This window comes from Vicugna pacos, chromosome 30 (genome assembly GCF_048564905.1).
Source record: "Vicugna pacos chromosome 30, VicPac4, whole genome shotgun sequence".
In the NCBI taxonomy this organism is placed as follows: Eukaryota; Metazoa; Chordata; class Mammalia; order Artiodactyla; family Camelidae; genus Vicugna; species Vicugna pacos.
Window position 1 is genome coordinate 37587328 of NC_133016.1, and position 27994 is coordinate 37615321.

The 27994-nt window shown below is 40.2% G+C and overlaps 1 protein-coding gene across 1 annotated transcript in view; it reads right to left on the bottom strand.

Moving 5' to 3' along the window:
* Positions 1-297: 297 nt before the first annotated feature.
* The window catches only part of LOC140690526 (DNA primase large subunit-like), a 71126-nt gene continuing 43429 nt past the window's right edge, over positions 298-27994 (bottom strand). The window contains exons 3-5 of the mRNA XM_072952392.1: positions 26835-26917; positions 9629-9697; positions 298-814 (exon numbers count right to left, since the gene is read on the bottom strand). Coding sequence (XP_072808493.1) covers positions 593-814; positions 9629-9697; positions 26835-26917 — 374 coding nt within the window. The 3' untranslated portion in view covers positions 298-592. The remainder of the gene's footprint in view (positions 815-9628; positions 9698-26834; positions 26918-27994) is intronic.

The following is a 27994-nucleotide window of genomic DNA, read 5'->3' on the forward strand; positions in this document are numbered from 1 at the left end:
GAGAGCTGCTACCAGTCAAAGGGGCAAAAGTTCTCCCGGCTGATGTGGGAGAGCCACAAACAACCAACTCGAGAGAAAAAAGAAAAAAGAGAAAAGCAGTTCAAAACCTTCACTGGTGATTTGGCAAGAGTGTTGGATATGCCAAAATATCACTTTAAACCCTGAGGTGATGCCTAGCGTGTTACGACGTGACTCCTGCCATTTACAAGACACACTCATTAAACATTTCATTATTTTATTAACAAAGATAGTCCAGAGAAGGACTGGGTCAAAATGACAGTGAGGAGGGTTAAAAGCTGTGCCCCGGGGGTACTGTTTCAAGAAGATTGTAACCAGCTGTCACCATAGAAAGCTGTTAGCTCTTAAAACAGGACTGAACTGACACCGTCAAGTGCTGAATTTCAAAACAAATTCTTCTCTTTTGCCAAAGCAAAACAGGGAGGATGTCCTTGTTTTTACGTGCAGGCCTGCTCTCCTGAGAAATGCGGGCACACTTGAGGGGATTAAGCTGGGGTCGGGGGGAGGGAGAAGGGAGACAGAAAAAGGCAAAATCACAAAAGCAGGAAATAAAAGCCCACGGCCCGAGCATCGTTCACTGAAGTAGTTCCTCGAGCTCCTCCACGTCCACCTCCAGAGAGGAGTTCATCGAGGCCAGAGTGGACGACTTGTCCTTGGTTTTCTGGACACCCGGCTTGGCCTGGGGAGTGTCTGGCTGGCTGGATTCCTTCTTGAGGTCTTTACCACCACTGAGAATCCATTGGCTCTCAAAGAAGAACTGATTTGGATGACTCAAGGAAAAGCCACAATCGTCCACCTGCCCAGGGGAGTAAATGCGCATCGAGTTAATACTATATAGGGCCAGGAACCACTTCCCCATCGACGCCCCCTCAACAGCTCAGACAGCTCAAAGGCAGCTCCAAGCAAACTGCCTGGCGTGCAGTCAGTTAATGACCATTTATTTAAAGAAAAAAAAAAGGAAAAAGGGGGAGAGGGGTTGGATCTTTAAACATTCCAGAATCACGGGGAATGGATATAAACACAGGCGCCACTCTGACACTGCTCCCCGATGCCACCCGTATTTTACAGCCTGTTTATAAGTCTGCCATATTTAATCCCATGGAGTTTAATGCAAACTCTGAAAAAGCAGCCTCATTTAATGAGATTTCTTCATTCCAATCTTGGGCTTTTCTGGTCTTACTTTTTATATACAGTCTTTTTCTTTTTGTAATTTTCATTGTGGCTTAACGCAAACATGACTAGGGTCCGGGTTTTATGCTATTTCTTTTTTCAAATACTATCACTAAACTTTAAATTAAAATCTGACTATCATTTCAAATTATGCATTACTCTGCCTTTAATACTCAATGAGCCTTTAAAGTACTAATACTTTTTGTATTTGAAGATTCAGCAAGCACTCCTTTTTCTACATTTTGGTTCTAAAGATGTACTAATGGTGAAGAAAAATATATTCCTTAACAGGAGCAAGCACTTATTTAGTGCCTGCTGTGTGCCAGGCTTGTGTTATTCCAAGTGGCACACACACACACACTCATTCACGCACATGCACACACTCAGTTAACTCCCAGGAGGGCCTTCTGGAGGCAGGTTAGCAGTTATTTTCCCGGCTTTTCGGCTGAGGCATCTGAGAATGAAAGAGGTTCAGCGACTTGCCCACCACCACACACCGGCAGGGCTGGAGCTGGGACGAGAGTTGGCGGAGTCCGACCAGGACTTTCTGCTGCTGCATGCTTGTACCAAGAGCAGCAACTTCACCTTGTATTCACTCCTTAAAACACGGAACTCACTACCCTTTTCTTTTTTTTAACTGAAGTACAGTCAGTTATAATGTGCCAGTTTGAGATGTACAGCACAACGTCCCAGTCATGTACACACATACATATATTCATTTTCATTAAAGGTTATTACATGATATTGAATATAGTTCTCTGTGCTATACAGAAGAAATTTGTTTTTTATCTGATTTTACATATAGTGGTTAACATTTGCAAATTTCGAACTCCCAAATTTATCCCTTTCTCACCCTCTTTCCCCCGTAACCATAAGATTGTTGACTATGTCTGGGAGTCTGTTTCTGTTCTGTAGATGAGTTCATTAGTTATGTTTTCTACTGGGGCACGACCCAGGAGCAAGGTAACACTTACAAGGGAGTTTGATACTGTGCGCCTCCTGCGTGACTCGCTTCTGCTCAGCTGGACTCAAACCCCTGTCCTCGCTGACTCTGCAGCTGGAGTCGACCACCAGACCATTACCATTTCGCTTCAGTTAGTTACTGTGGGTTTTTGGTTAGGGAGCATTTTCACTTCATATTTTTACTAAACTGAGACACCATTACAATTGTTTTGGTCATCTGCTTTTATATCTCGCTCTCTGTCCTGAAGCGACTTGTACACAGTATGTATCTAATAAATATTTGGTGAATTGAGGCCAGAACTAACCAATGTGTACCAGTCCTGTACTTTCACATATTAACTGAAGACTCACTATGCACGAGGCCATGTTACGAGGCAGTAATTTTCCAGCATACAAATGCACTGGACTGAGACTAACTCTAAAGAAACCTCTAGCCTAGTAAGTCAGGTACTTAAAAACCTCTATCAAGGGTGAAGGGGGGAGGGTACAGCTCAGTGGTAGAGCGTGTGCTTAGCATGCACAAGGTCCCCAGTACCTCCACTAAAATAAGTAAATAAAAACCTAATTACCACCCCCTAAATAAAAAATAAATTAAAATGTGAAATTAAAAAAAAAGTCAAAAAAGAAAGAATTCAAAAACCAAAAACAAGAAGAGCGAAGTGGCAAGGGTCCTGGGAGAAGGCGTATTACTCCCCATGTTAGAGAAGGAGGTGGAGGCGGAGGCAAAGAGAGCTGGCTGGGGAGCAGTGTGGAGGGCCTGGCCTGATGGGCACTGGAAGTGAGGTGGGAAACACAGGCTGGAACCAGACATGGGAGAGCCTTGAAAAGCCGGCTAAGTAGCCTGGGCCTAATTTTGCTGGCATCAGGGAATCATTAAAATTTCTTAAGAGGGAGGTGAAGGGATGAAAGCTATGGATAATCTTAAGGTGGAGTAAAATGGGTGAGCAACAGGTTAGAAGCTGCTATCATGGTGTAGAATGAACCTTCCTCACAGGTGGGCCAATAAACAGACACAAGGTCCTTTCTGGTAACACTGACTCTAGATGTTCTGGAGTTTCTGATTCTCTTGGTCAGTGGTTGATACGTGTTGGACCAGTAATTTTATAATATTCAGTGTACAGCAAAGTGATTGAGTAAGGCTGATTTAAGTTAAGAACAAACTTTTGCCTACTACTTTGCTGCTTAATTTCAAAATGTTTGATATAATTTTTATTAATATTGGAGTCATTTGTGAACTTCTTTATTACATTCATATATTATTATATTACATATTTTTCATCTATTATTATATTGGGTTTTTTACCTAATTTATTATGAACTGGGAGATCCAATATGAAGTTCGCATTTTACAAAGGGTTCCATGAAAAGTAAATTTTTTGTCTAGCACATTTCAATCAGAGGGCTTTATTTTACCTTTTTTTTTTTTTATAAACAGAGAATATCAGAGATAGGAAAGACCTAGGGACTCCTCTAAATTGAATCTCCTCCATGTTCAGACTAGGAAACTGGGGCCCAAAGACATTACACAGTTTATGCAAAGTCACAGAAGTAGTAACCAGTTGTGTCTGAATTAGAATTCGGGCCTTTTGACTGGACCACTTAGTTACTCTGAAATGCTTATTTTCTGAATTGAAATATGGTTGATTTACAATGTTGTGTTTCAACTGTACAGCACAGTGATTCAGTTATACATATATATGATTTTAAGAGGTTTTACGCCCAGTCAAGTAAACTTATAATCATTATGAATATTGCTTCTAGAGCTTAACTTGACTATAATGATTATGAGAACTTAGTGGTGTCATTTCTTGCAAAGAGAACCTAGCACCTTGTGTGAATATTAATTACACATTGGGTATTTTCTATACCTTGCTTCAAGTTGTTAAAATTTTCAGTATATCTGTTCTCACAGAATATAACTCTCTGGATTAAACTGAATGATTAGACTTCAGTGTGGATCAAATAAAATACAGTCATCTTTATAATAAGCCTCAGTTTCCTCACTGATGAAATGGAGATAATAATGCTGGCTGTCATAGGGTTACTATGAGGAAAACCAAAAAGAAAGAGTTGTTGGTTCCATGAAATCTAAATTAAATGCTTTTGGAAATATTCAAAAAAAGCAAGTTACTTAAAAAAAAAAACTTGAATTCCCAAAAAGCTATGGAGAAAAACCATATTGCTTTGTATTATCATTAAGTTCCTTTTCCACTTGAAAGAAACCCAAACTAGAAATTGGGGATGGTGTATTATGTGTATGGTTTGTGAAAAAAGATGAAATCAAATTCCAATCCAAAAACTATATTCAAATAAAAGGCCTTGCCTTTAGATCAAAAAGATTAGCAAATATATGACATTTCAGTGTTTTCCCTAACTTTAAAATGGAATGTATAAAGAATACATTTTTTTATAAATTCCTGTTTTAATTAATATTTTTATTCACCAACTAAAACAGCGTTGACAGTCTTGAACTGAGGGCCTGTGCCATGGTTCCGTGTGATGTTATGTCTCCCAACTTTCTCTCTCAGGCCTACAATCGCCCTTTCTTATCTCATTTTGTTAAATAAGCTCATTTTACTGAACATCTGTTAAGAGGCCTGGTAGTGTGATGAAATTATGACATTTCCCTCTGTTTCCTGGATTGTATTTCTTCTAGGTGGGGCCTTTGTCTTTTCAATATTTTCTTCCTTTCACTTTTATTTTTGGCAGGAAGGGTCTATTGTTGTCATTCAGTTTCCTTTCATCTTGCTCAGGAAAGTAAAACTGGGGACTTTTAGGGAGGAAGGGGAGAAGCATAAACCAAGTAGAATGAAAATAGATTTACTTTAAAATCAAATTAGTAAAAAGAGTAGGAAAGAGATTTGTCCACATTCAAATATCTCATTTCACTTATTTCTGCTTAAGAGTCAGGCAGCTGTTTCCTTTACTCATTAAAAAAAAAAAAAAAGGAACACAGTTTGCTTCATTCTGGATTTGGAGATATTAAATGAGAGTTGTCACAATTTTATCTGTGGTGAATGTTCTGTTTCTTTCCTTGCTTTTTTTCCTTCATTAATTGCTATTGGTGATGTGTTCCTTTGTAGTTGATGATTTTATTTCTCTAATGTTTTGTACATTTTGTTAACTACTGGAAGAAGGGAATTCTGTGATGCATCTGTATTTGGTCACATTCCCTTGGAAGTTCCAAAGTACGGTAAGGCCTCTACAGCAAGGCCAGCAGATCTGGAGTCTAGAAGGAAGAGGTGGGTTGGAGGCCTTCCTAGTCTACACTATAAATTTTGGATTTCATCTTAAGAGTGATGGGAATGCCTTTTACAATTTTTTTAAAAGCAGGTTACTGAGAGAATATATCTTTTGGGATTTCCGGTCAGGATGGTGGAGTAGTAGGACCACGGGCTCAGATCTCTCACCACCACAACAAAACCACAACTGACTGCTAAACAACCATTGAGGAAAATAAGACTGGAACCTACAAGGAAGATCTTCAACTGGACACACAAAGAGGGAGCCACAGCAGGACGGCAGGAGGGGCGTGTTCGAGATATAATCGGGCCTCATACCCGCTGGGGGCAACCCACACGCTGAAGAAAAATTACATTGCAGAGGCCCTCCCTCAGGAGCGAGAGTTCTGGGCCCCAAGTCAGGCTCCCCAGCCCAGGATGGCACTGGGAGGAGGGGACCACAAGGACATCTGGAGAACACAGAGGAAATTATCTACAAAACAGAAAGACTCACATAGAAAACAAACTTACAGTTACCAGAGGGGGAAGAGGGTATGAAGGGATAAACTGGGAATTCGAAAATTGCACCTCTTGGGGAGTGATGGAAATGTCAGCTGTCTTGATTGTGGTGGTGGTTTCATGGGCATATACATCTATCACAATTCATCCAGTGAACGCCTGAAATATGTGTAGTTTACTGTACAGGAGTCATACCACAAAAAAGGTGTTTAAAAAAAAAGCAGGTGACTGAGATGACCAGATTTCTCTGTTCTCAAGAACCTCCCAGCAGCTGCGTGGAGGAGAAAGAACTGGAATGAGCCGTAGACACTGGGAAGTGAGTCAGGCAGCTCCCGCCCTGGTCCAAGTGAGAGATGCTGGTGGCTTCCAGCCCAGCACTGTAACTGACATCCATAATGATCCTGAGTAGTTATAAAAAAGCTTAACTGTAGTTGGTATATCCTGTTTAAGACTGGAGGAAAATGTGTGATAGATTTTAACAAGATTTTTGTAGAGATTCCTATAGCGGAAGAAAATTACACTCAGCTATTTGGAAAATAAGTACCAGAATGACGCAGTGCCTAAAGAGGTGTATTTCTGAAGCAGCTATTTTCAATTAAAATCCAGAGATTAATCCACACAAGGCCTAGTGTTTTCATTTACACATGGAGTATGCCAAAACAACAACAAAAATTACAATATAAAACACTGCTCCCTAAAAACATTGAAGAGAACAGATTTCAAGCAGGCCAGCTTTTGACACCTATTAAGTGAATCTCTCCCAAACATTTGCTTGGAATCAACACGTTTTGCACACAGTGACCTTCACACAAGCGTAGGTCTCCTATTTCTGCCACTCAAAATGTGGATTTTGAGAGACTGAAGCAATATTGTTTTACCTATGGGATGTTTGGGTTTTAATCAAGAGGTTTTGCAATGACAGCTTATAATGCGGCAGCTGGCATTACCGAAAAAGCCATATGGAACTATCATTGTGCTGCTGTAAATGCTATCAGCTAACTGGTTCATTTTCAAAGCTCTCATTAAAGTGAGTTTGATCACAGAGGCCTCAAGAAAATAAACACAGGGTTTTTTTTGTTTTGTTTTGTTTTTTTTTGGGCGGGGGTGGCAGGCGGGATGGCAGCAACCTGACAATAAAAATAGATTCTGCTTTTAAATTAAATCAGAAAAATAATACACAAAGAGAGATATTCACAATGAAAAATCTATAGTGTGCCTTCCAGTGAATGCAAACAGCCTTTTTATTCCATCAATTTATATGTGGTTTAAGGTGGACTACTTCTGTATGTGGGACGATTTGGATGCATGTCTGTTTAATATCTTCTTTAAATCTAAGGCAAGTTTTAAAAGTTGACAATACTAGTAATATTCATGTAGGAATGAGCAATGGGAGAGATGCCACAAAACAAATTTGAGAAAAAACACTTCTTACTTGCTAGTGATTATGTCACAAATTCAGTATTTACATCTAATTTTTGTATCTTATTTTAAAAGGGGGGATTTAAAATTTTTTTAATTTTTTTAATTTTAAAAGAAAGAGGTTGAATACTAAGCCTCAATTTGTGAAAGTAGAGGCTTCTTAATTAAAAGGGTCAGCAGACAATTAAAAACATATATTAAATTAAAACTTTCAAGCTGAGCAAGCAAATCAAGGGACACAGCCGACAAGGGAAAGAGGAGTGCAAAGCTGGAGCTGAAAATACCAAACAGACGTGGGTCATCTGGGCAGACGCCTATTCTGATAAAACTGATGAGAATCTGTTGTTTGCGGCTTTACTGAGGGTTAGTCCTTTACATTTTGTAAAAAAAAATACCATTTTTATGTTTTTCAAAAAGAAGGCTGTTTTCAACAGTTAGGTGTAACAGGAAGAGAACTAGACCCATGTCCCCAGCAGACAAGGGTCCGGCTCTGTCTCCCACTGCCAGCTGGGGGACCCGGGGCAAGTCAGGCAGAATGCTAAGCCTGGTTTTTGTTTTGTTTTGTTTTGTTTTGTTTTTAAGTAAACTATAAAGGTTGGATCATGAGTCTAGAATGGAAGTGCTAATGAGTCCACACTTGTTTTTACAGACACAGTCAGGTCCTACAGAGGGGCAGTCACGGTTCAGTTCACAAGCTTCAGACGAGCTCCCTGGCAGCCCGGTCCAGATCCAGGCTCCGCGCCGCATGCGCAGGAGCAGGCCGTGCCCGCCTGTCTGAGCCGGGTGCTGTAGTGTGGACCCAAAGGGCCAGCGTGGCTGGAGCACCAACTCCTGTGCCAGGAATGCGTTATGGGTTCTGTAGATCTGGCTGATGTTACCATAATTACTCCCATTACGATCAGTGATGTTCTAGGATATATTTTTTCTATGAAATACCAAGTATGAAATTCCACAATTATATAACCACAGCAGAAGTGGGGAGGATGTACAGCTCAGTGGTAGAGCGCATGCCTAGCATGCCTGAGGTCTAGGGTGCAATCCCCAGTACTGTCTCTGGAGATAAATACATCTAATTACCTCCTCCTGAAAAACACCGTCTACAAAAAATTTATTTTTAAAAAAGAAATATTTCATGAAAACCAGTAAAATTAAAAATGACTAACTTAGCACAGCATGGTAGCTGACAATGAGTTCAATAAATGAAACACGTTTTTTGGGAGGGTCACAGATCCCTTTGAAGCCTGACTAATACCAGACTCCAGAAAAGGCACATGTGTACTTACAGGAAAAATGTTTCGAGAGGTGCATGGACCTCTGAGTTCATTCCTGGACATCTGTCCTACATAAGCAAGCCATGGTCCAGATCAGTGGTTGCAAACTAGGAGTCTGTGGGCTAAAGCCTCCTGCAGATGTGTCCTGATGCCCTGCCCAGGGTCCTAAAACTTGTCAGCATGAATGCCTCTAATAGCATGAGTTTTGTCCGGTGTTCATGTCAGCCAGCATTATTTTTTGGGTTATATGCCTGACCCCCGCAGGACTTTGACTTTGTGACCTATGCTTACAGCTCTCAGAACCTACTGGTAGGCCTTTGGTGCTAAGGAGGCTGAAAAGATAACAACCAGACTCATTTCCCTGACCCCCCTGCCGCTAGGTGTCCGCCAGGGTACCCAGGTTCCGCCATGCAGGTAAACACGACCACGAGACTTGACAGAGAGATTAGGGGATCAGGAGGTGGCAGGCATAAGTAAGAGCACTAGATGTTCTGCATGGAAGGTGGCAAGAGCCGTTGGTTCTGCTGAACAGCGGCAGCCAGTGTTCAGGTCCTACTCTGGGGATGGGCTACCTAAGGCCTGTGGGTCCAGCCTGGTGCAGAATTTCTTTTGTAAATAAAGGGATATGGGGGCACAAGCACACCCGCTCCTTTCGTACTGTCTGGGGCTGCTGGGTGCGGCAACTGCAGTGGGGAGCAGCTATGACAGAGGCCACGTGGACCACAGAGCTAAGACTTTCAGGATCTGGCCCTTTACGGAAAGAGGCTGCTGCGCCCGACCTCACCCCTGGAAGCAGGGTGCTGGGTGCAGTTGCAGGACAGTAAGGATGGGGGGCCTCCCAGTTACAATATTCCTGGTTCTGCAGCCTCCAAGCCTAATTCTCTAGCCCTTCCATCCATTTTCTAAGCTACCGAATCCCGTGTAATAAATCCCTTTTTACTCAAAGCAGCTGGAGTGGTTTATGATGCTGCAGCTGAAAACCCTAAGTGAAACACAGTGTAACAAAAGACGAAGAATTTGGGTGACAAAGCTCAAAAAGGTACTTACATTATGTGTCATCTCGAAGTACTTCTGACAGGCTACCTGGTATTGTGTCCCTTTCACTAAATCCAAAATCTACAATGAAGGGGAAAAAAAGAGAAAGAAAAGTTAGAAATTAAGGTTCTTCAAAACCACCGTAGCTCCTGGTTGCTGGTCTCCTCATAATCTTCATTCCAGACAGGAAACGCATTAAATCATGGAGCATGTGGTGCCGCTGCAGTCTGGACGCTGTGATAATTTTGACATTATACAGGAGCTGTTTAGGTCAGCATTAAACCACAGATGACAAGAGATAGTAAGAGATGTTTCTGACCCACCAACTGTGAATTTCAATAACCTGACCTTGACAACAAGATGAGAACAGATCCCAGTACTATGACTTTGACAGTTACTGTCAGGGTATCACACTGCAATGTCTCTTCCAAAATTGTAGATATAAATCTCGTAATCTAAATGGTTGTCATGTGAAGCAATCAAGGATACTATTCAGATTTTTATTTTCCACATTAGTAGTTTATACAGATAGAGCACGAAATACAGCTGTGCGCCCATCAGGGCGACTCAGAGTAAACCCTCCAGATGAGAATCTGTGGAGAGGGGACACTTCTGCCTCCAATAAGATTTTCCCTTTCTTTGCAAGTTATTTCTAGTTAAGCTCAGCAGAATATGAGGGTGAATGGTCTATTCTGAAGCCCTGTTAGGAACACCATCCTATCTTTCGTAAATACAATTTGCTTTTCATTTCTACTCCGTGTAATCTCTTCAGAGCGCTGCAGACTCCTGTTCTTATCAGCAGAGTGCAAATCCAGTTGAAATTTGTAAGGTTTCATCACCTCTCTTGACAAATAAATAAAATGTGTATTTGGCCTATTTATAAAACGAAGTAAAATGCTGGCATGAAGAGAGAGCCTGAAATGAAGGAAAATGTAATTCTGGAGAAATGTTCATTTCTAGCCCGTTTCAAAAGACCGACCTTCCTACAACAAGAAGAAATGTACATGAACCCCTGCCACTCTCACTGCTGAATACAGCTCGCGCCATCTGACAGACGCACACGCAAGCCACAGCACAGCAGTGCAGAACCGGCGCCACGTAACTTGGCAAGTTTATGCTTACAAGAACTTTCTGATTGTCTTCTAGATTATATTTCTAAATTTCAGGTCACTTTTTTTTCAATCCTACACATGAAAGACCGATGCAGCTGCCAGCCATTCACAGCACCCAGGATCCCACCTGTCTGCCTACTTGGCCCATCCACTTTTCTTGAATTATTAGAGCAAAAATGAGAAATAAACCAATTTTAAATGAATGACTATAAATGTTTAAAACGAAGGAAGACACAAAGTTTTTCAAGTAATTCTAGCATTCTGAGCTCATATTCGCCAATGATTTTACACACAGATAATTCAATCTGTGTTGAGATGAACTTGCAATTACTTACTGGCAAACAGCAATGATACCAATATATGAAATCTGTGAATGACAATTCTGGAGATGCAAAGACTTCAAACATAAATTTATCTTTGTAGTTGATCTATTTTTTTAATTGAAATATATTTGATTTACAATGTTGCATCAGTTTTTGGTGCACAGCATGGTGATTCAATTATACATATACATATGTATATTCTTTTTCATTACAGGTTATTACAAGGTATTGAATATATATCGAATATATTACAAGGTATTGAATATATCCCCTGTACTACACAGAAGGTCTTTGTTGTTTATCTGTTTTATATACAGTAGTGTGTATATGTTAAATCCCAAACTCCTAATTTTTTATCCCCCCACTTTCCCCTTTAGTGACTGTAGTTAGTTTTCTGTCTGAGTCTGTTTGCTTTGTAAATAATAAACTTAAATTTAAATGATGCCATAAACTACCTGAAGAGAAAATAAAGTCACAGAAAAGCAAATATCTCAACTGTGTGATATATAATAAATTCCCTTTATGTAAAAACAAAATAATAAATCTAACATCTTATTCTATGTATATAAATTTCTTGTTTATATATATGATACATTTAAGTATCTTCCTTGCAAAGTAAATATGTATTTTATATACATAAAACCTAATATACATATATATTTGGGAAACATGCTATAAAGAAACACTTACAGGAAAGGTATTAATAAAAATACCTATTTGGGTGACATACACATATTTTTTAAATTATGGGAAATTGACATATAAGCCACAGAATGTGAGAAAAGCTGATATATCTTGAAATTTTAGATTCCATCAAAAATTAAATTTAGCTGCATCACACAACAATCCCCACTCCATTCCACAGATGAGGCACTTACCGCAAATCACTTACTTTTCCTCTGACTTTTAACTTCATCTTTCTAGAAAGAATTTTTAGTTGAAGCTTCCTTGCAAATCCATAAATAAATCATTTGCCCATCTATCCATAAGCAAGTTTACCGATCATGTCACACAGCACATACGTAAAGGCATAATGGGGGGAAAAGGCAATAAGGTATTTTTCACTGTCTGGAAAAGCTATTCAGAGAGAGAGAGAAACTCAGGCCTAAGGAGAAGCAGGAAGGCCCCGGACAGCAGCTAAAGGACCAGGGAGACAGGGAGCGAGCCAGCAGGGGAGGCGGTGCAGCGGGACTGCTCTGAGGACACGGGGTCCCTTCAGAGATGAAGACACACATCCTCTTAAAATGGGGGGAGGGTCTGTCAAGAGAGGACCACTGAACTGTGGAAAGGATCAAAAATTGAAAGCTCATATGTGATGCAATGATTTTGTCCTTAAGAGAGAGATTTTCTCCTTAAAAAAAGACACATTTTAAAGTAAGTTAAAAAATGTGAAACATTACTTTTTAAAAAATCCAACAACTAATAAAAATATATACTTTCATTTCACCTTATGATCGACATTACAGAAATACAGGAAAAGGCAAAAAGAAAAGAGAAGGGTCTCGTGGAAGCGTGGCTTCTCTCCGAGTGGGCGGGGCGGCCCTGCCGTGTTCTGTAACGGGGTGACTGTCATCTTCAGCCGGACACTCTGCGGTGCTGGCAGCAGACCAGGGGTGGGGTGGGAAGCGTGAGCCCATCCCCAGACCCCAGGGAACAGAGGAGGGAGGCCTGGACCAGGAGCTGACAGGCCTGCTGGTGAGAAGTGGGCAGACGAGACAGAAGCATTTCCCACCTAATGGCCATGAACTGTTCTTGAAAAACACCTGTTGTACATGAACGTACTCAACCAGAGCCTGCTCCCCGGTGCTCTGGAGTAAAGCATCACCTACCACCCACTCCTCTTACCCCCGCCCCTACTGATTTCCTAAATAAAACTAATTGTGAAACTCAGTAAAATGCCAATGTATATGACTCATCATATAAAATATATGCAAAATACCACAAGAACCACTTACTAGTCACTAAGTGATATGACTAACAGACGTTCTTCATGCGGAACACACGAGGGGGCCACCTCAAGGCGCAGGTGCCCTGCTCTTTGCAGATGTCACAGTTTTCACAAGTGATTCTCCTGCCCTACTGTTTGTCTGTAGGGCACAACTGGACACCATCTCTGTGCCTTCTTGAATGTTCTGATCTAAACATCCCTGGCAAACACTGTACTAAGACATCCTGCAGGTCTGTTTCCATTGAGGATGCTGCTGGTGCAATTTGCTGATGGGCAGGATGACTCCCATTGGGAAACACAAAGCTAAAAATCAAAGGAAAAGAAGGAGAATTGAGGTCTAAGGAAGATGCTAAAATGCCGGGGCGCTGAGAAGGATTACCGCTGACTGTAAGGCTGTACAGGGATGGTTCTCCAGTAAGGACTGAAATGCAGGTGCCCGTGATGACTGCCTCAGCCATCCTCACTGAAGTCAGGGTCTTGGGAATAGTTGGTCTCCGTTAGATTTTAAATTTTTTGTGTAGGCATCATTCAGGTAACCTTTTTTAAAGTACTAAGTTTTAATAGAAGAGTCCACGTCCCTGGGCTGTGGACAGATATGCCTGAATTAGACATTGTGAACTTGATTGAGAGAGAGATCACGTTCCAGCAGAAGCGGTGCACTTGTCTTTGAAACAGAAATTCTTCTTTTATGTTATCTCAAGAATGAAGAGATACTGGATGCGGATTTTGCAGTGTGTTAATTCTGAACTCACCTACCTAACCTGTTTTTTTTTAATATGCTTTTAGGAGTGGGGGGAGTCTAGCCAGTTAGTTCATAACGTGCTTGTTTATATTTATATATTTTGTGTGTGTTAGTCATATGGCAAATATGATATCAAAATTTTTTTCAAAGAAAAACAATTCTGTGGAGAAGCCAGGGTTAAGGTGTGGTCAGGCAACAGTGTTTTCTGGACAGTGCATTCAGAGTCGAGCTTTGAGGGGGGCCGGTTCCCCAGCAGGGGGCTTGTGGGCAGGACTGGCCAGGGTGAGGGCTGGAAACACAGCCTACACAGAGCTGGAAGGGATGTAAGGAGACAAGAGAAGATAAGTAGGAAGAGCCAAGAGCTAGGTGGGAGGAAACCAGGAACCCAGAGAAGCGTGGTCAGTGAGATGCAGCCCACGGCCTGTGATAGTCAGCGTGCGCCCACAGCTCACCACTGCGCATCACCAGCCTGAACCCTGTCCTCCAGTGTCCGCATCCTGTTCTGGAAGAACCAGAGCACACCACTGCTTCCTCCTGGATGCAGCATCAATGCCTAAAGAACAGTTCCTTCAGGGGAAAACCAACTCAACTGCCAGTTCTGGCGCATGGCTACAAGCATCCTAATTCTGCTTTAGAGAAAGACAAACAATTTGAACATCGCAGCAAATAAAGGCTTATTTGAAAACACAAGCTTACTATTTAAAGTGAAAATTCCTATGATGATCTAAGAATATTGCTCAAGTGGCAATCTGAGTTTGGTTTTTAATGCCAATATTTCCAGACAGAAGTACAGAATGTCAAGCGTAACAATCCATTTATCGTTCTAATGTAATACACCTATAGCCAAGAGGCTAAGAAAATCAAGCAGAGGAGTGATATCAAACACTTATATTTTCTTAACCTATAGTCTTTAACTTTTTTCTCTCTAAATTTTAAACTACTTTATCAGCTGACCAAAGTCCACCAAGAAGAACATCAGATTTTTTTTTTAAAGCAATGCAGCTTGTCATCTTTACCAGAAAACATTCGTCAGATTTGTGTTTGCTGAGCTGGGTGAAAACCTTCATTACACTTCATCTACTATTTCACCCTTAAGGCAAATTACTGTTTTGCTTGAATCCTAATCAAGTGGCTAACCACAATATCCTTACGTGGTGGGGGGGCTGCACAGGGAGCAAATAAGGCCATATTTTTCCTGTTTCACTGATGACTGATCAGAGCCAGCTGACAAACGTATGTGATACACAGCACTGATAAGCAACGCTGTATTTATATGGATACACATATACACCTACGTACGATAGAAATACAGGCAACATTTTATAACTTTGAGCCACACTGCCCTCTCCCTCCCCAGTGCTCATGCTCCCTGTCATCTGCCTTTGTTTCGCTGCCTGCCGGTGAGGCCCAGATGACTGCCTGGCGGTGGAACACACCCACCTGCCCGACCTTGGCCGCAGTGAGCAGAGCAGAGCAGCTAGGGCTGCTGCACTCGCCAACCAGACACGCGGCTCATCTGTCTCTAACATTTGGTTTTATTTCACAGTAACAACAAGCTTATTTCTTCTTCAGAAAGCTCAACCTTTCAAGGGTAGAAATCTGCTGGTATTTTTCAGCTCCATTTCTAGCCCCTCCTTCATTTCAAAGGGGAGAGAAGATGCAGTGGAGATGATGTCTGGAACACTTTCACTTCCTTTTTTTTTTTTTTTGCAGGGGTGGGGAGGTAATTAGGTTTACTTATTTAAATTTTTTTTCCCTCTGATGGAGGCACTGGGGATTGAACCCAGGACCTCGTGCATGCTAAGCACACACTGTACCACTTGAGCTATACCTTCCCCTGAGTCTGGAACACTTTTGATCTTATTACTTTGTTTCTGTTTCTCCCACACTCAGCAGAGCTTAGTGGCTGCCTCCTGACCACCCTGCTATGACATTCACCTACTGGTGGGTCAGGGCAAGTTCCCCGTCTTGAAGATGTACTTGCATTTGTTTAAACATTATATGCCAAGGATGTTTCTGACTCACTCTTCACTGTCTATAAACACAGTTATCCAATTGAATTGATTCTACCTCTGAAAGTCTTTAAAACCGTTTTTTTTCCTTCTCCATTGCTCAGGTCCTCATCACTCTCCTTTTATTGCAAAGTCTCTTGATTTATCCCTTCCTCACTTAAGACAACTTCCAAATTGCCACCCTTGTAATTTTTCTCAAGTCCAAGTCTAACCCCGGCTGGTTCCAAAGGCCATGACCATCAGGCCACAGTATCTCTCTCAGGACATCCTCCTACCCCACCTGGCCACTGGGGTCCTCACTCTCTACTCCAGCTTCTCCCACAGCAGGGGTCTTTGGAATTTTAGCTCACAAAACCTGAGTAATGACTCAGAGGTTTCTCCTGTCTGATGCATTATTTAACTGGGTTTAGTCCAGAATTACCTACGTTTCTTTAGGGCAGGACTTATCTGGGTGGTGTTTCTCAACTAGTTTGTCTGCAGAACCTGTCTGCAGGGCCCTCCCAGGACCAGGGTTCCACAAAACACCACCACCACCACCTTATCCAAACGTGTTCATCCCTGCCACCTTCTTCGAATCTCATTCTGTGCAGGTCTTGTCACTTTAGTTTGTCTCTAGGGTCACATTAACTGGAAGACAGTCCTCACTCGACTATGATGTACTGATCTTGGGTGGAGCCATTCCTCTTCCTGATGAGTCTGATGTCCCTGCGATGGGGAATCCTACCCCACTTTCCAACCCAGCTCAAATGTCACATCACACGTGAAGAGCTCCCTGGAGTCACACCTCCCTCTCCTAAGCAGATCCTTCCCCTCTGACTACAACTAGCACTCAGAATGAACTTTTAGACACTTACCACGCTGTATTATGGTTAATTACATTGTATTATGGTTAACTACATTGTATTATGGTTAATTACACCTTTGAACTCTGCCAGACTAAGAGCTCTAACAGAGTTTGGTAGTCATTTTTCTGTTCCCAGATTCGAACACACTGGAAATTCAGTAGCATGTAGAGTGCTCAGGAAATGTTTACCAAGCCATAAAATAAACATCTTTCCTTACTTCCATCCACCTGGAGAGATAGAAGGATATGGCCAGACCTCTCCCCACGGTTAGTCATTGATCATAACTGCTTCCAGTGTCCTGTTTTTGGTTTTGCTTTGTTTTGTTTTTTGCCTAATATAAAAGCAAACCACTTCAGAATCACTATGTCCTATGATCTTTATGGAAATGATGAAAAAGATTTATTCTAGTTTAATAATTATTTTCAAAGATCTTACTTATAAAAAAAGATGCATCATATCAGGCACGCTATTGAAACAGAAACTTGAACTTCAATAAACTAAACTTAAAATCTGTCATTTAAAGGTTTTTTTTTCCAAGGAATAGACAATCAAGAGAGAAATAATTACATATACATATATGTTTACATATAAATAGATACATAGCTTTACATACTAATAGATTTTTTATATATATTTAGAAACAGAAACTTTGTCTAACAAGAAATACATTGTAAATTGATGCTAACTACTTCCAAGAAGTCTGAAATGGCTTAATGCGAAGCAGACTAAGAATATGAAACACTAGCTTTATGAAAAAAGATTAACTACTTAATTTTCTGGATACTTTAAGTATCCTTCTCCAAAAATGGGGGCAGGGTGGTCTCTGGGAGAATACTCTATAAAACTGATCATGAAAAAGAACTAAGGTAGTAGGAGAATGTTTTATATCCTGAGGTGGGCAGGCTGGATTTTATTATATCATAAGTGACAGTACCACATGTTACTGAAGGAAATTCCTCTATAGATACCAGCCATTTCTCAGGTAATGAATAAATAATAAAATAATTATAGAAAGACACTTAACTGTAAACAGAGTATTTCTTTTATTAAAGACTATGTTTTCCACTTTAATGCAACTTTAATGAAAGCAAACTTGAATTGCTTTGGCTAACAAATGACATCCGTTATTTGACTTTCAAAGTGATTCTTCTCTGAACCACCTTGAATAATATTAAATAATCTCTGAATGACCACTTATCTTCAGCCTATTAAATGATGTTTGATCGAGTTAGATGTTCAGTGATTTTTATGATAAAGCCAATAATAGAACCACATCCTCCTGACACCAATTCTAATACTCGACTTCCCATCTTTTCCTTAATGCACTTCTAAGATTTACCGAGAACAATGTACACATTTTCAACTACAAACGGAGAAAGCAAAGCTAAGTGCAGCAATTCCCCTAAATCAGAAGAGATGCTTGTGGAGGTGGAATGGTCAGAAAAGCTGCTCTTGAAAGCAGTGACTGTTCACAAATAATGGACAGGCTGATACCATCACCTATGATGAACACTCCTTATCAAAAAACCACAGGCATTCTGGGGAGTTCAGATTTATATGAACACTGAGTAAGGAGTCATTGAGATTTATCTTTGCCATAAAATCGTCTTGACACAGTGTTACTTTTAAGTCTTTTAAACTGTCCATTTTGAAAGATTTCTTCATTAAAAGGCATTTGCCAGTTTTAGATTTAATATGGTCACTAACTTCTTGAGAATTTCAGGACTGCGAAAAAGAGAGATTAACCAAACTCTCGAAAAGTATAGTGAGCATACATTTTTCCATATTTCAAGGTTTTAATATCACAATTAATTTTCTTGGAAGCACCAATTAGATTTGATGTTAAAATGATCATTAATGGTTATGCTGAGAAAAACTCTTAAACATGTTTTCTTCCTCTCTTTAAAAAAAAAACACTAAAATGAGAAATAAAAAAGACAGTTTAAACAATATTAGTACAGAAATACCTTTGTAAATAATGCATCATTTCAACCAAAAAACTTGAAAAATGAGTACCCTTATTCATACTCATTTATGGGTGAACATATAAAAGCAAATATTCGCTGTAACAGGTCAAATACAACTGGATGCTAGAAGCAAATATTAAAATATGATACGGAAATAGAACCTAATAACTCGAACACTCAATAGTCTCAACCTTTTAGAGCAATACACTCCAATGGATTTACAATGAGTAACATCTGTAATTTAAAAATTTCTACAGTTATAATTAAAAAGGTAAAAAGAAACATGACATTAATTTTAACAATCCATCTTATTTAAATATTGTTTATTACCACTTCAATGTGTAATCAATATAAAAATGTCATCACTAAGAACTTTTACAATGCATTTTCATACTAATTCCTTTCAAACTGGCATGTTTTACACTTAAAGCAGGCAGTGTGCTGGAGCTGACTCCAACCAGCTTGTGAGAGTTGACTGTGCACATCTCTTCCCAAGGCAGGGTCTGTAACGTCACACTGGTAGTTTGACATCAGTCATAGTAGGAGCACTTACATAACAGGTATCAGCAAATGACATATATCAGGGCTTTTTTCCCCAGAGTGCTTGTTAACCTATACACCACTGTTTTCAGCACATCTCAGTGTGGACCACCCACACTTCATGTGCTAAACAGTCTCTACATGTAGCTGGTGGCTTCTGCACTGGACAGTGCAGACCAGGCATACAGAGAGAGTCAGACTTCCAGAACTGGCAACTTGTTGTATTTGAAATGTCCAGTTTTCTAGAAATTATCACAAAGCATGGAAAGAAACAAGAAAGTAGGGTCCATTTATAGAGGAAATTAATACAAACTGTCCCCAGAGAAGCACAGGCACTGGACTTACCAGACAAAGACTTTAAATCAGTTTTCTTAAATATCCTCAAAAAGCTAAATGAAATTACAGACCAAAAGCTAAAGGAAACTGGAATAATGCTGTCTTAACAAACAGAAAATAGCAATAAATAGAATAAGACTATGGAAAAAAAAAAAAGAACCAGAGAGAAATTCTGGAGCTGAAACTTGTAACTAAGATGAAAGAAAGACAGCCAATTTCAGCAGGCAGAAAAAGGATCAGCAAACTTGGAAGTAGGACTGTTGAGATCCAGTCTGAAGACTAGAAAGAATAAAGGATAAAGAAACATGAATAGAGCCAAAGAGACACGTAGGACACCATCTGGTACACCAACAACTTCACGTGGGACACTGAGAAGGAATAGAGACAGAAAGGGGTACAGAGAATAGCTGAAGGAAAAACAGCTGGACATCTCCCACACTTGATACAAGATGTACACCTACGCTTCAAAGTAGCTCAACAAACTCCTAGAAGGACCAACATGAACAGAACCACACAGAAACACATTATAAAAAAAAACCACGAAGAGACAAAGACAAAAGAGAATTCTGGCAGGAGCAAGAGGAACTGCTCGTCACACACACGAGAGCAGGAGTGACAGCTGACCTCTCAGCAGAACCCACGGAGGCCGCAGAGCAGTGGGGTAACATATTCCACTCACAGAGCAAAACTGTCAACCAAGATTTGTATGTCTGACAAAACCATCCTTCAATAATGAAGGAGAAATTACCATATTCCCAGATAAACAAGAGCTGAAGGGAGCTGGTTGCTAGTAGACCTGCCCTACAAGAAATGCAAGGGAGAGTCTTTCAGGCAGAGGTGAAAGGTCACAGGTACTCAAAGCCAGATGAAAATAAAGAACACTGGTACACGTAACTACACAGGGATATATAAGAGCTAGCATTATTGCATTTTTGATATGTAAGTCCTCTTTTTCTTCCAATAAGATTTAAAAGACAAATGCATAAAACAATAATTATAAAGTGATGTTAATGAGCACACAATGTATAAAGCTGTAATCTGTGACAACAACACAATAGGGGAGGGAAAGAACTATATAGAAGCAGGGTTTTTGTATCTTACAGAGGTTAGGTTCATATTAATCATCGTAAATTTAAGAGGTTAATTGCAATCCCCAGGTTAATCATTAAGAAAACAACATATATACATATATATTTAGAAAATGAAATGAAGAGAATCAAAAAGTACACTGCAAAAATATCAAATGCAAAAGAAGGCAGGAATGGAGGAATTGAGGGACAAAAATGATATAAGACATACAGGGGAAAAAAAGCAAATCCTTTTTTATCAGTAATTATTTTAAGTGTAAATAGATTAAACTCTCCCATCTCAGAGAGTGGAAAAAATAGACAAAGTTACATAACAAAACTGTCTGCTCTCTGCAAGAGACTCACTTTAGACCCAAAGACAAAAACAGGTTGAAAGTGAAAGAATGGAAAGATGTTCCATGAAAACAGTAATCGAAAGAGAGCTGGGATGGCTGTACTAACATCAGGCCGTACAGGTTTTAAGTCAAAAAATGTTGCAAGAGACAAAAAAGGACACTATGCACTGATAAAAGGGTCAATGGGGGAAAGATGTAACAATTATAAACTCAAGCATGCTGAAAAACAGAGACCCAGAATGTAGGACCAAAAACTGAAAGAGCTGAAGGTGGTAACAGTTCTATAGTCACAGCTGGAAACTGTATTCCCCACTTCAGTAAACAGGCAGAACAACTAGACAGACAAGCTACAAGGAACAACACTACAGCCAACTAAACAGACAAATACGCATTCTTCTCCAGTGCACAGGGAACATTCTCCAGGATGGACCGTATGCTAGGTGACAAAGTGAGTCTTAATATATTTAAAAACACTGAAATTCTAGAAGACATCTTCTCTGACCCCAATGGGATAAAATAAGAAATTACAAAAAGAAAATTGGAAAATTAAAAAATATGTAACAATTAAACAACTCATTCATAAACAACCAATGGGTCAAGGAGAAGAAAACCAAAATGGAAATTGGGAAATTCTCTGAGACAAGCGAATACAAAAATAAAAGACACCAAACCTTATAGAATATAGAGTAAGCAGTGCTCATGGGGACATTTCTAGTTGTAAATACTACAGTAAAAAAGAAAAAGATCTCTCATCAATAACCTCACTTTATACTTTAGTAATTAGAAAAAGGAGAGCAAACTAAACCCAAAGCCAAAGGAAAAAAGGTCAGAGTCGAGATAAACAAAATAGAGAAGGGAAATACAATAGAGAAAAAAAAAATTTAAGGTTGATTTTTTGAAAGAATCAACAAAACTGGTAAACATTAACTAAGAAAAACAATGAGAGAAGACTCAAATGTCTAAAATCAGAAATGGAAGTAGAGACATTACTAAGGACTTCACTGAAATGAAAGGGATTATAAAGGGAATACTGTGAGCAACTTCACACCAACAACATTGATGAAATGGACAAATTCCTAAAAACATGTAAATTACCAAAACTGACATAGAAAAAAGAAGACATAAAAAAAGAGAAGACATAGAAAATCTGAACAAACCTGTTACAGGCAAAGAGAATGAGAGAATATTTTAAAGCTCCCAACAAGGAAGAGCCCAGGATAGACGGCCACCAAACACTTGAAAAATTAGTGCAAATGCTTATCAAATTCCTCAAAAAAAAAGAGTCAACATTTCCTAACTCATTCTGTGAGGTCAGCATTACCTTGACAGCAAAGCCAAACAAAGAAAATTACGGACCAATATCCCTTATGAATATAGAGTGGAAAAGATTCTCAGCAAAATTCTGGCAAAACAAATCCAGCAGCACATTAAAAGTATCACAAACCATGACAAAGTGGGATTTATCCCAGTGATGCCAGGGTGGTCAACATATGAATATGAATCAATGTAATACACCACATTAATAGAATGAAGGACAAAAGCCACAGGATCATTACAGCCAAAAAAAATCTGAAAACATCCAACACACTTTCATGACTAAACGCACACACAGAATAGAAGGAAACTTCCTTAACACAACAGGGCATTTACAAACAACCCATAGCCAACACCATACTCATGGTGAAAGACTGAAAGTCTTCCCCCTGAGATCAGGAGCAAGACGAGGACGCCCGCTTTCACCACTGCTGTTCCACAATGTAGGGAAGTCCTAGTCAGAGCAATCAGGCAAGACAGAAATGCACCCAAACAGAAACAAAAAGGCAAAACTAAACCTACTCCCAGATGATGGGGGTGATGATGGGGGTCTGACAAGCACACAAATCCTAATGAATCCATTTAAAAAACTATTAAAACTAAAAACGAACTCACCAAAGTTGCTGGATACAAGAACAAAACAGAAATCACCCCCAGTTCTAAAACTAGCAATCAGAAAAGGAAATGAGGAAAATGTTCCATTTACAACAGCATTCAAAAAAATAACATACCTAAGAGTAAATTTAGCTCAGGAGGTGAAAGACATGTATGCTGAAAACTGCAAAATGCTTTTGAATTAAAGACCTAAACAAACAGCAAGGAATCCCTTGTTCACAGATTGAATGATCATATTGTGCAGATTATCAGCATCACCCAAAGCAACACTACCCAATGCAATTACTATGAAAGTTCCCATGGCTTTTTCTGCAGATGGAAAAGTCAATCCTCAAGGTCATATGGAAATTGGAAGGGACTCCAAATGGCCAAAACAATATTGAAAAAGGAGAACAAAGTCAGAGAAGTCAAGCTTTCTGATTTCAAAACCTACTCCAATGCTAAAGTAATCCAAAAAGTGTCATATTGGCAAAAAGATAGACATATTGACCCAACATGGTAGAATCAAGAGTCCAGAAATAAACCCATATGCCTCCGCCCAACTAAGTTGTGACAAGGGTGTCAAACCATTCATTACGATGGTCTTTTCAGTAAATGGTGCTGGGACAGCTGTCTATCAATGTGAAACAGAAACGGTTGTACCCCTGTATATATATATTGACTGTTCTGTGTATAGAGCACAGGCAGAGTAGATGTGATCTACCTGGGTTAATGTTTTATGTAAACATGAAAGATAAATGTGTATCCCCTGTTGTTGGGCAGTAAGTTTTATGGACGTCATAGGTCAAAATGGTTGACAGTGTTGCCCAAGTCTTCTCAGTCCCTACTGACTCTCTGTCTCCGTGTTCCAGCAATTACTCAAAGAGGAAAGGAACTGCTGACGTCTGCAGTGTGACTGTGGGTGTGTCTCGACCTCTCTGTTTCTACTTCATGTATTTTAAGCTACGTTGTTGGGGTACAGACATCCAGGATTTTGGTGTCTTGCTGGTGGCCTGACCTCCATGTCTCTCTCTTTTGGGGGAGGGATGAGGAACGAACGCAGGGCTGCCCATTCTCTCTGGCTTTATTCTGTTGTTCAGTTCCAGTCTTCCTAAGCTGGAAACCAAGCTCATTCAAAAAAGAATGATGAAATGTGATCCCATAAATATGTATTTTTTTAAAAAAGTAGGTAATGCCAGTTAAGTCACAATGATCACTCTTTTGACCATCAAAATTCTGCTTATTAAGATCTAAGGATTTCTTAATGTTGAAAGTACCTTTTTGAAGTGGTTTTTCTCTGAAATAAAAGTAGCTCCACTGAGTTTTACCTTACATGCATTTAAATGATATTTTTCTTGACTTTCTTTCAACATTTAACATGCGCATGGAGTTTTTAAGATCTACTTTGCACTTATGCCAACCTGCAATCAAGCATTTATCAAACTGTTTTACATGGACTTTTCATTCATCAACTTTCTGCCCTTTAGAACATAGTCCCCCAGCTGCTTCACTCTACTGAGATCCACTCAATAAAGACATTAAATGAAAGCAAAACATTCCTTCCAGCTTCCCCACATGCACTATACATCTGTGTCCATCTTGGATGAAATGTTACAATGCAAGGCCAAAGGATGATGTGGGAATTACCATCCAGCTCCCGCTAAGTGAGGGATCTACTTGTGGACTGAGCGTAGTAAGTGGAGAAATGCAATGGACTCAAAAGCTAAGAATGTACAAATGTCACTACCATTTGATTTTTAAAATTTCTTATCTATATGAGATGGGTGTTCACTTATCTCTACAGTTGTGTTGTAATGGAAAGAGATCTTAATTCTGCTTGGTTAGAGATGGATTATCTTTTTTTATATCTTTATGAAGCCCACCCTCAATGATGGGTTCTTCTCTTCTCTTCCTACAAACGGGCCGAGGCCTCCTCTAGCCTAAAACACACAAATAAACCACTCCACGGGCTTAAGCTAGTATCGCTGCCACCCCTTCACCAGCACGGTTTTTGAAACATGCTCGGTGTCTGCAAACCCAATCCACTGTCTTTTCTTCGTTCGCCTGGTAAGTGATGGTGACCGTGCTCTGGCTGCCAGCAATATGCTGACTCCTCTCACCAGGTGGAAGGGGCGAAACCCCACAGCCCACTCACCACCTCTTCTCAGTCTTGATCTCCAGCCTCTCTGCAACGGGGACCCTGTGGACCACACCCTCTTCTCAAAATTCTCTCTTCAGTTTTGCTAACACTTCAATTTCCTAATGGACCTCCTCCCTCTCCTGTCCAGTCTGCATGGATTCCACTTCCTTCCACTGCCTGAAAAAGGGGAGGATGAGCCAAGACTCCGTTTTGAGTTGTGGCTTTGACTCCCTGCACTGCCTCCCTGGTAGGTGCTCCCCCTTCTCCCACAGAAAACTCAAGATAGCACTAACAGAGACTGGACTTGAGAGAAAAATCCAGCCAGAAGGCCTGGCTTTAGTCTCTGGTTCCACTGACTTAATAGCTGTGCACCCGTGGGCAGGTAACACCCTACAACTCCATAAAAGTGAAGAGCTTTCTAATGTTCCCTTTTTTTTTTTTTTTTGGTAGGGGAAGTGATTAGGTTTATTTATTTATTTATTTATTTATTTATTTATTTATTTATTTATTTATTTATTCTTGGAGGAGGTAATGGGGATTGAACACAGGACCTCATGCACGCTAAGCACATGCTCTACCACTGAGCTGCACCCTCTCCCGTTCCTTCTAAACTAACAAATCTACAATCCTAAACTGAAAGAATATTAAATTTCCAGTTGTAACGTCACTAGTGCACTACAAATCCTCATTCTGTGTGCCATTTAAATGTCCCAGCTCTAAACCCAATCTCTCAAACCAACAACTTCTTTTAAGCCGCCTACTCATGTTTATGCACTAGTGCCACCAATATTTTAAACTTGAAATCTAATAATCCTATGCACTTGCAGCCTTTTATTCATGCTTTCTCTCTTCCTAATAACCTTTCCACCCTTGATTCACACTAATTCAAAAAGCGTCTCTTCCAGAAAGTGCTCTTTGGCCTTCCCATTTGACTACCACCCCCACTTTCTGAAGAACCAGCACATCCTGTATGTCCTCTCTCATGACACTTCCTTGGCATGTTTCCCTCCAGACTCCGGTTCTGTAGGAGTTGGGTATATGCCTGATCCTTCTCTGCCTCTGCAAACAGCATCTTGACACTGCCTTACCCAGAGGACCGAACAACCATAAGATTTGAACTGAGTTAACTAAACGCAATCTAAACTCTGGATACAGTAGAAGCAGCAGAGTTTCCTAGAGTAATTATTTTCTTCAAGAAAAAAATAAGGAAACATACCGACTTAGCTGTTCTGGCTCTAAAACAGATATTCTTAAGCTAAGGAAGTAAAAGTTCCTCTTAAACCCCTTCAACATCCAAGCCAATTCGCAGAGCACACTGGAGATGGCATCTTTGCGAGGTCATGAGCTTTTTATTTATAAAAAGATAGGCTCTTAAATATGTGGTTTTACATTTGAGTATTTCTTTTTCTATCCAAGTTGTTTACAAGACAAAGCATCCTGACAAACTGCTGGACCGAATGAACTAGCGTCAGAGTGCAGATCTGACAGAGCCATGGGCGATGCTGGAACCCTGAGCGACACACGCGGCGCTGCCTCCCTTATTAACCCGCACGTGGCACAGAAAGCGACTTTCCAAAAGGAAACACGATGTCATTACCTTTCAGCTTCACTGATAAGGTTCAATGCAGTCCTCCAAAAATTTGTTAAATGTCCTCAATTGAGATAATAAAACAAATTGAGAGAGAGAGAAAAAATTTTTTAAAGGTTTTCTGCTTCCCTTATTACTAAGAAAAATAAAAATGCAGCCTAGCAAGCAGAAGTAGAATTTTCTAAAAGCCAAAGCGTTAGCTTAATTCACCGGGAAGATAGGCTGCCTGGCGTGAGGCCCGACAAGGAGCGGCCGGTGCCGCGCAGAGACCAGCAAGCGGAACGGAGGGCGGCCGCGGCCACCGGGGGCCCGCGGGCAGGGCGGGCTGGCCTACCTGGTCCATCCCCGCAGGAGAGACTCTGTACGACTCCAGCTTCTGCCTCAGCAGCTCCGGGTCGCTGTGACGGAACGGGCACCCTGACGACGGAAAACAAGGCGCACACGAGGTTACTTCACAGGACTTGGCGCGGTACCACCCCCGAGAGGCTGCCTCTGCTCCTCTGCACCGTCTAACAGCTTATTAATAAAAAAAAAAAAGTCAGTTGCCCGTGGGTGCAACCGCTTTCCTCTCTTGTTTTACCTAAATGACGACTTGGCTGCACGGCTGTCGGGGAACACAGGTTCAAGAGCTCCATAAAGGGCCAGCACGTTCTCAGGCTGAGGTGCCCTTGACCGCGAGGAGGAACCAGTTTTAATCACGCTACTTGCTACCAAGCAGAGATAATCACGGAGTGGCTACGGAACGGGTTCTCTGAAAACTTTATTTATATAATCTCACATTGTTTTCTAGCTTAAAAAAACAAAACCACAGAAAGGCATACGGGAGAAGGAAGTAAACAAAAAGAAAAAAGTGCAAACTCTAAAAAATATAAAAATCTCACATCACTTCACTTGCAGATGTTAACTTTATGCCTATTTCCCACAGAGCAGAATCCATGTAAATTTAGAGGAATCACGGATGGGAATGAGATGAACAAACAGGAAACACTTTCATAGAAAAACAACTCATAGCCTGTGCATGTCATCTCTGTATTATTTCATGAGAGAAGGAAAGATGGACTACTAAAAATATTTGCATAAACAAGAACACAGAAGAATTGAAATGTAAAAACTATATTAGGCCAAAATCTAGAAAATTCTAGGTATTTTAATAAGAAACTGCAATAAGTCAAAAATACTTATTTTAAAATTTAATACAGGAAGTTAGATCATTTTTTTAGTCATAAAATGATGACCCTGTAAGTTAATTAGAAACAATTGTGCAGTATATATCAATGGAAAATCAATATGGTATCATTCACATGTAGAATCTTAAAAAAAAAAGACACTATGAACTCATCTACAAAACAGAAACAGACTCACAGACATAGTACACAATCTTATGGTTACCGGGGAAAGGAGGTGGGAGGGGATAAATTTGGGAGTTTGATATTTATAAACTTTTTTTAATTTTACTAATTTTTTTATTGAGGTAGAGTTGATTTACAATATTGT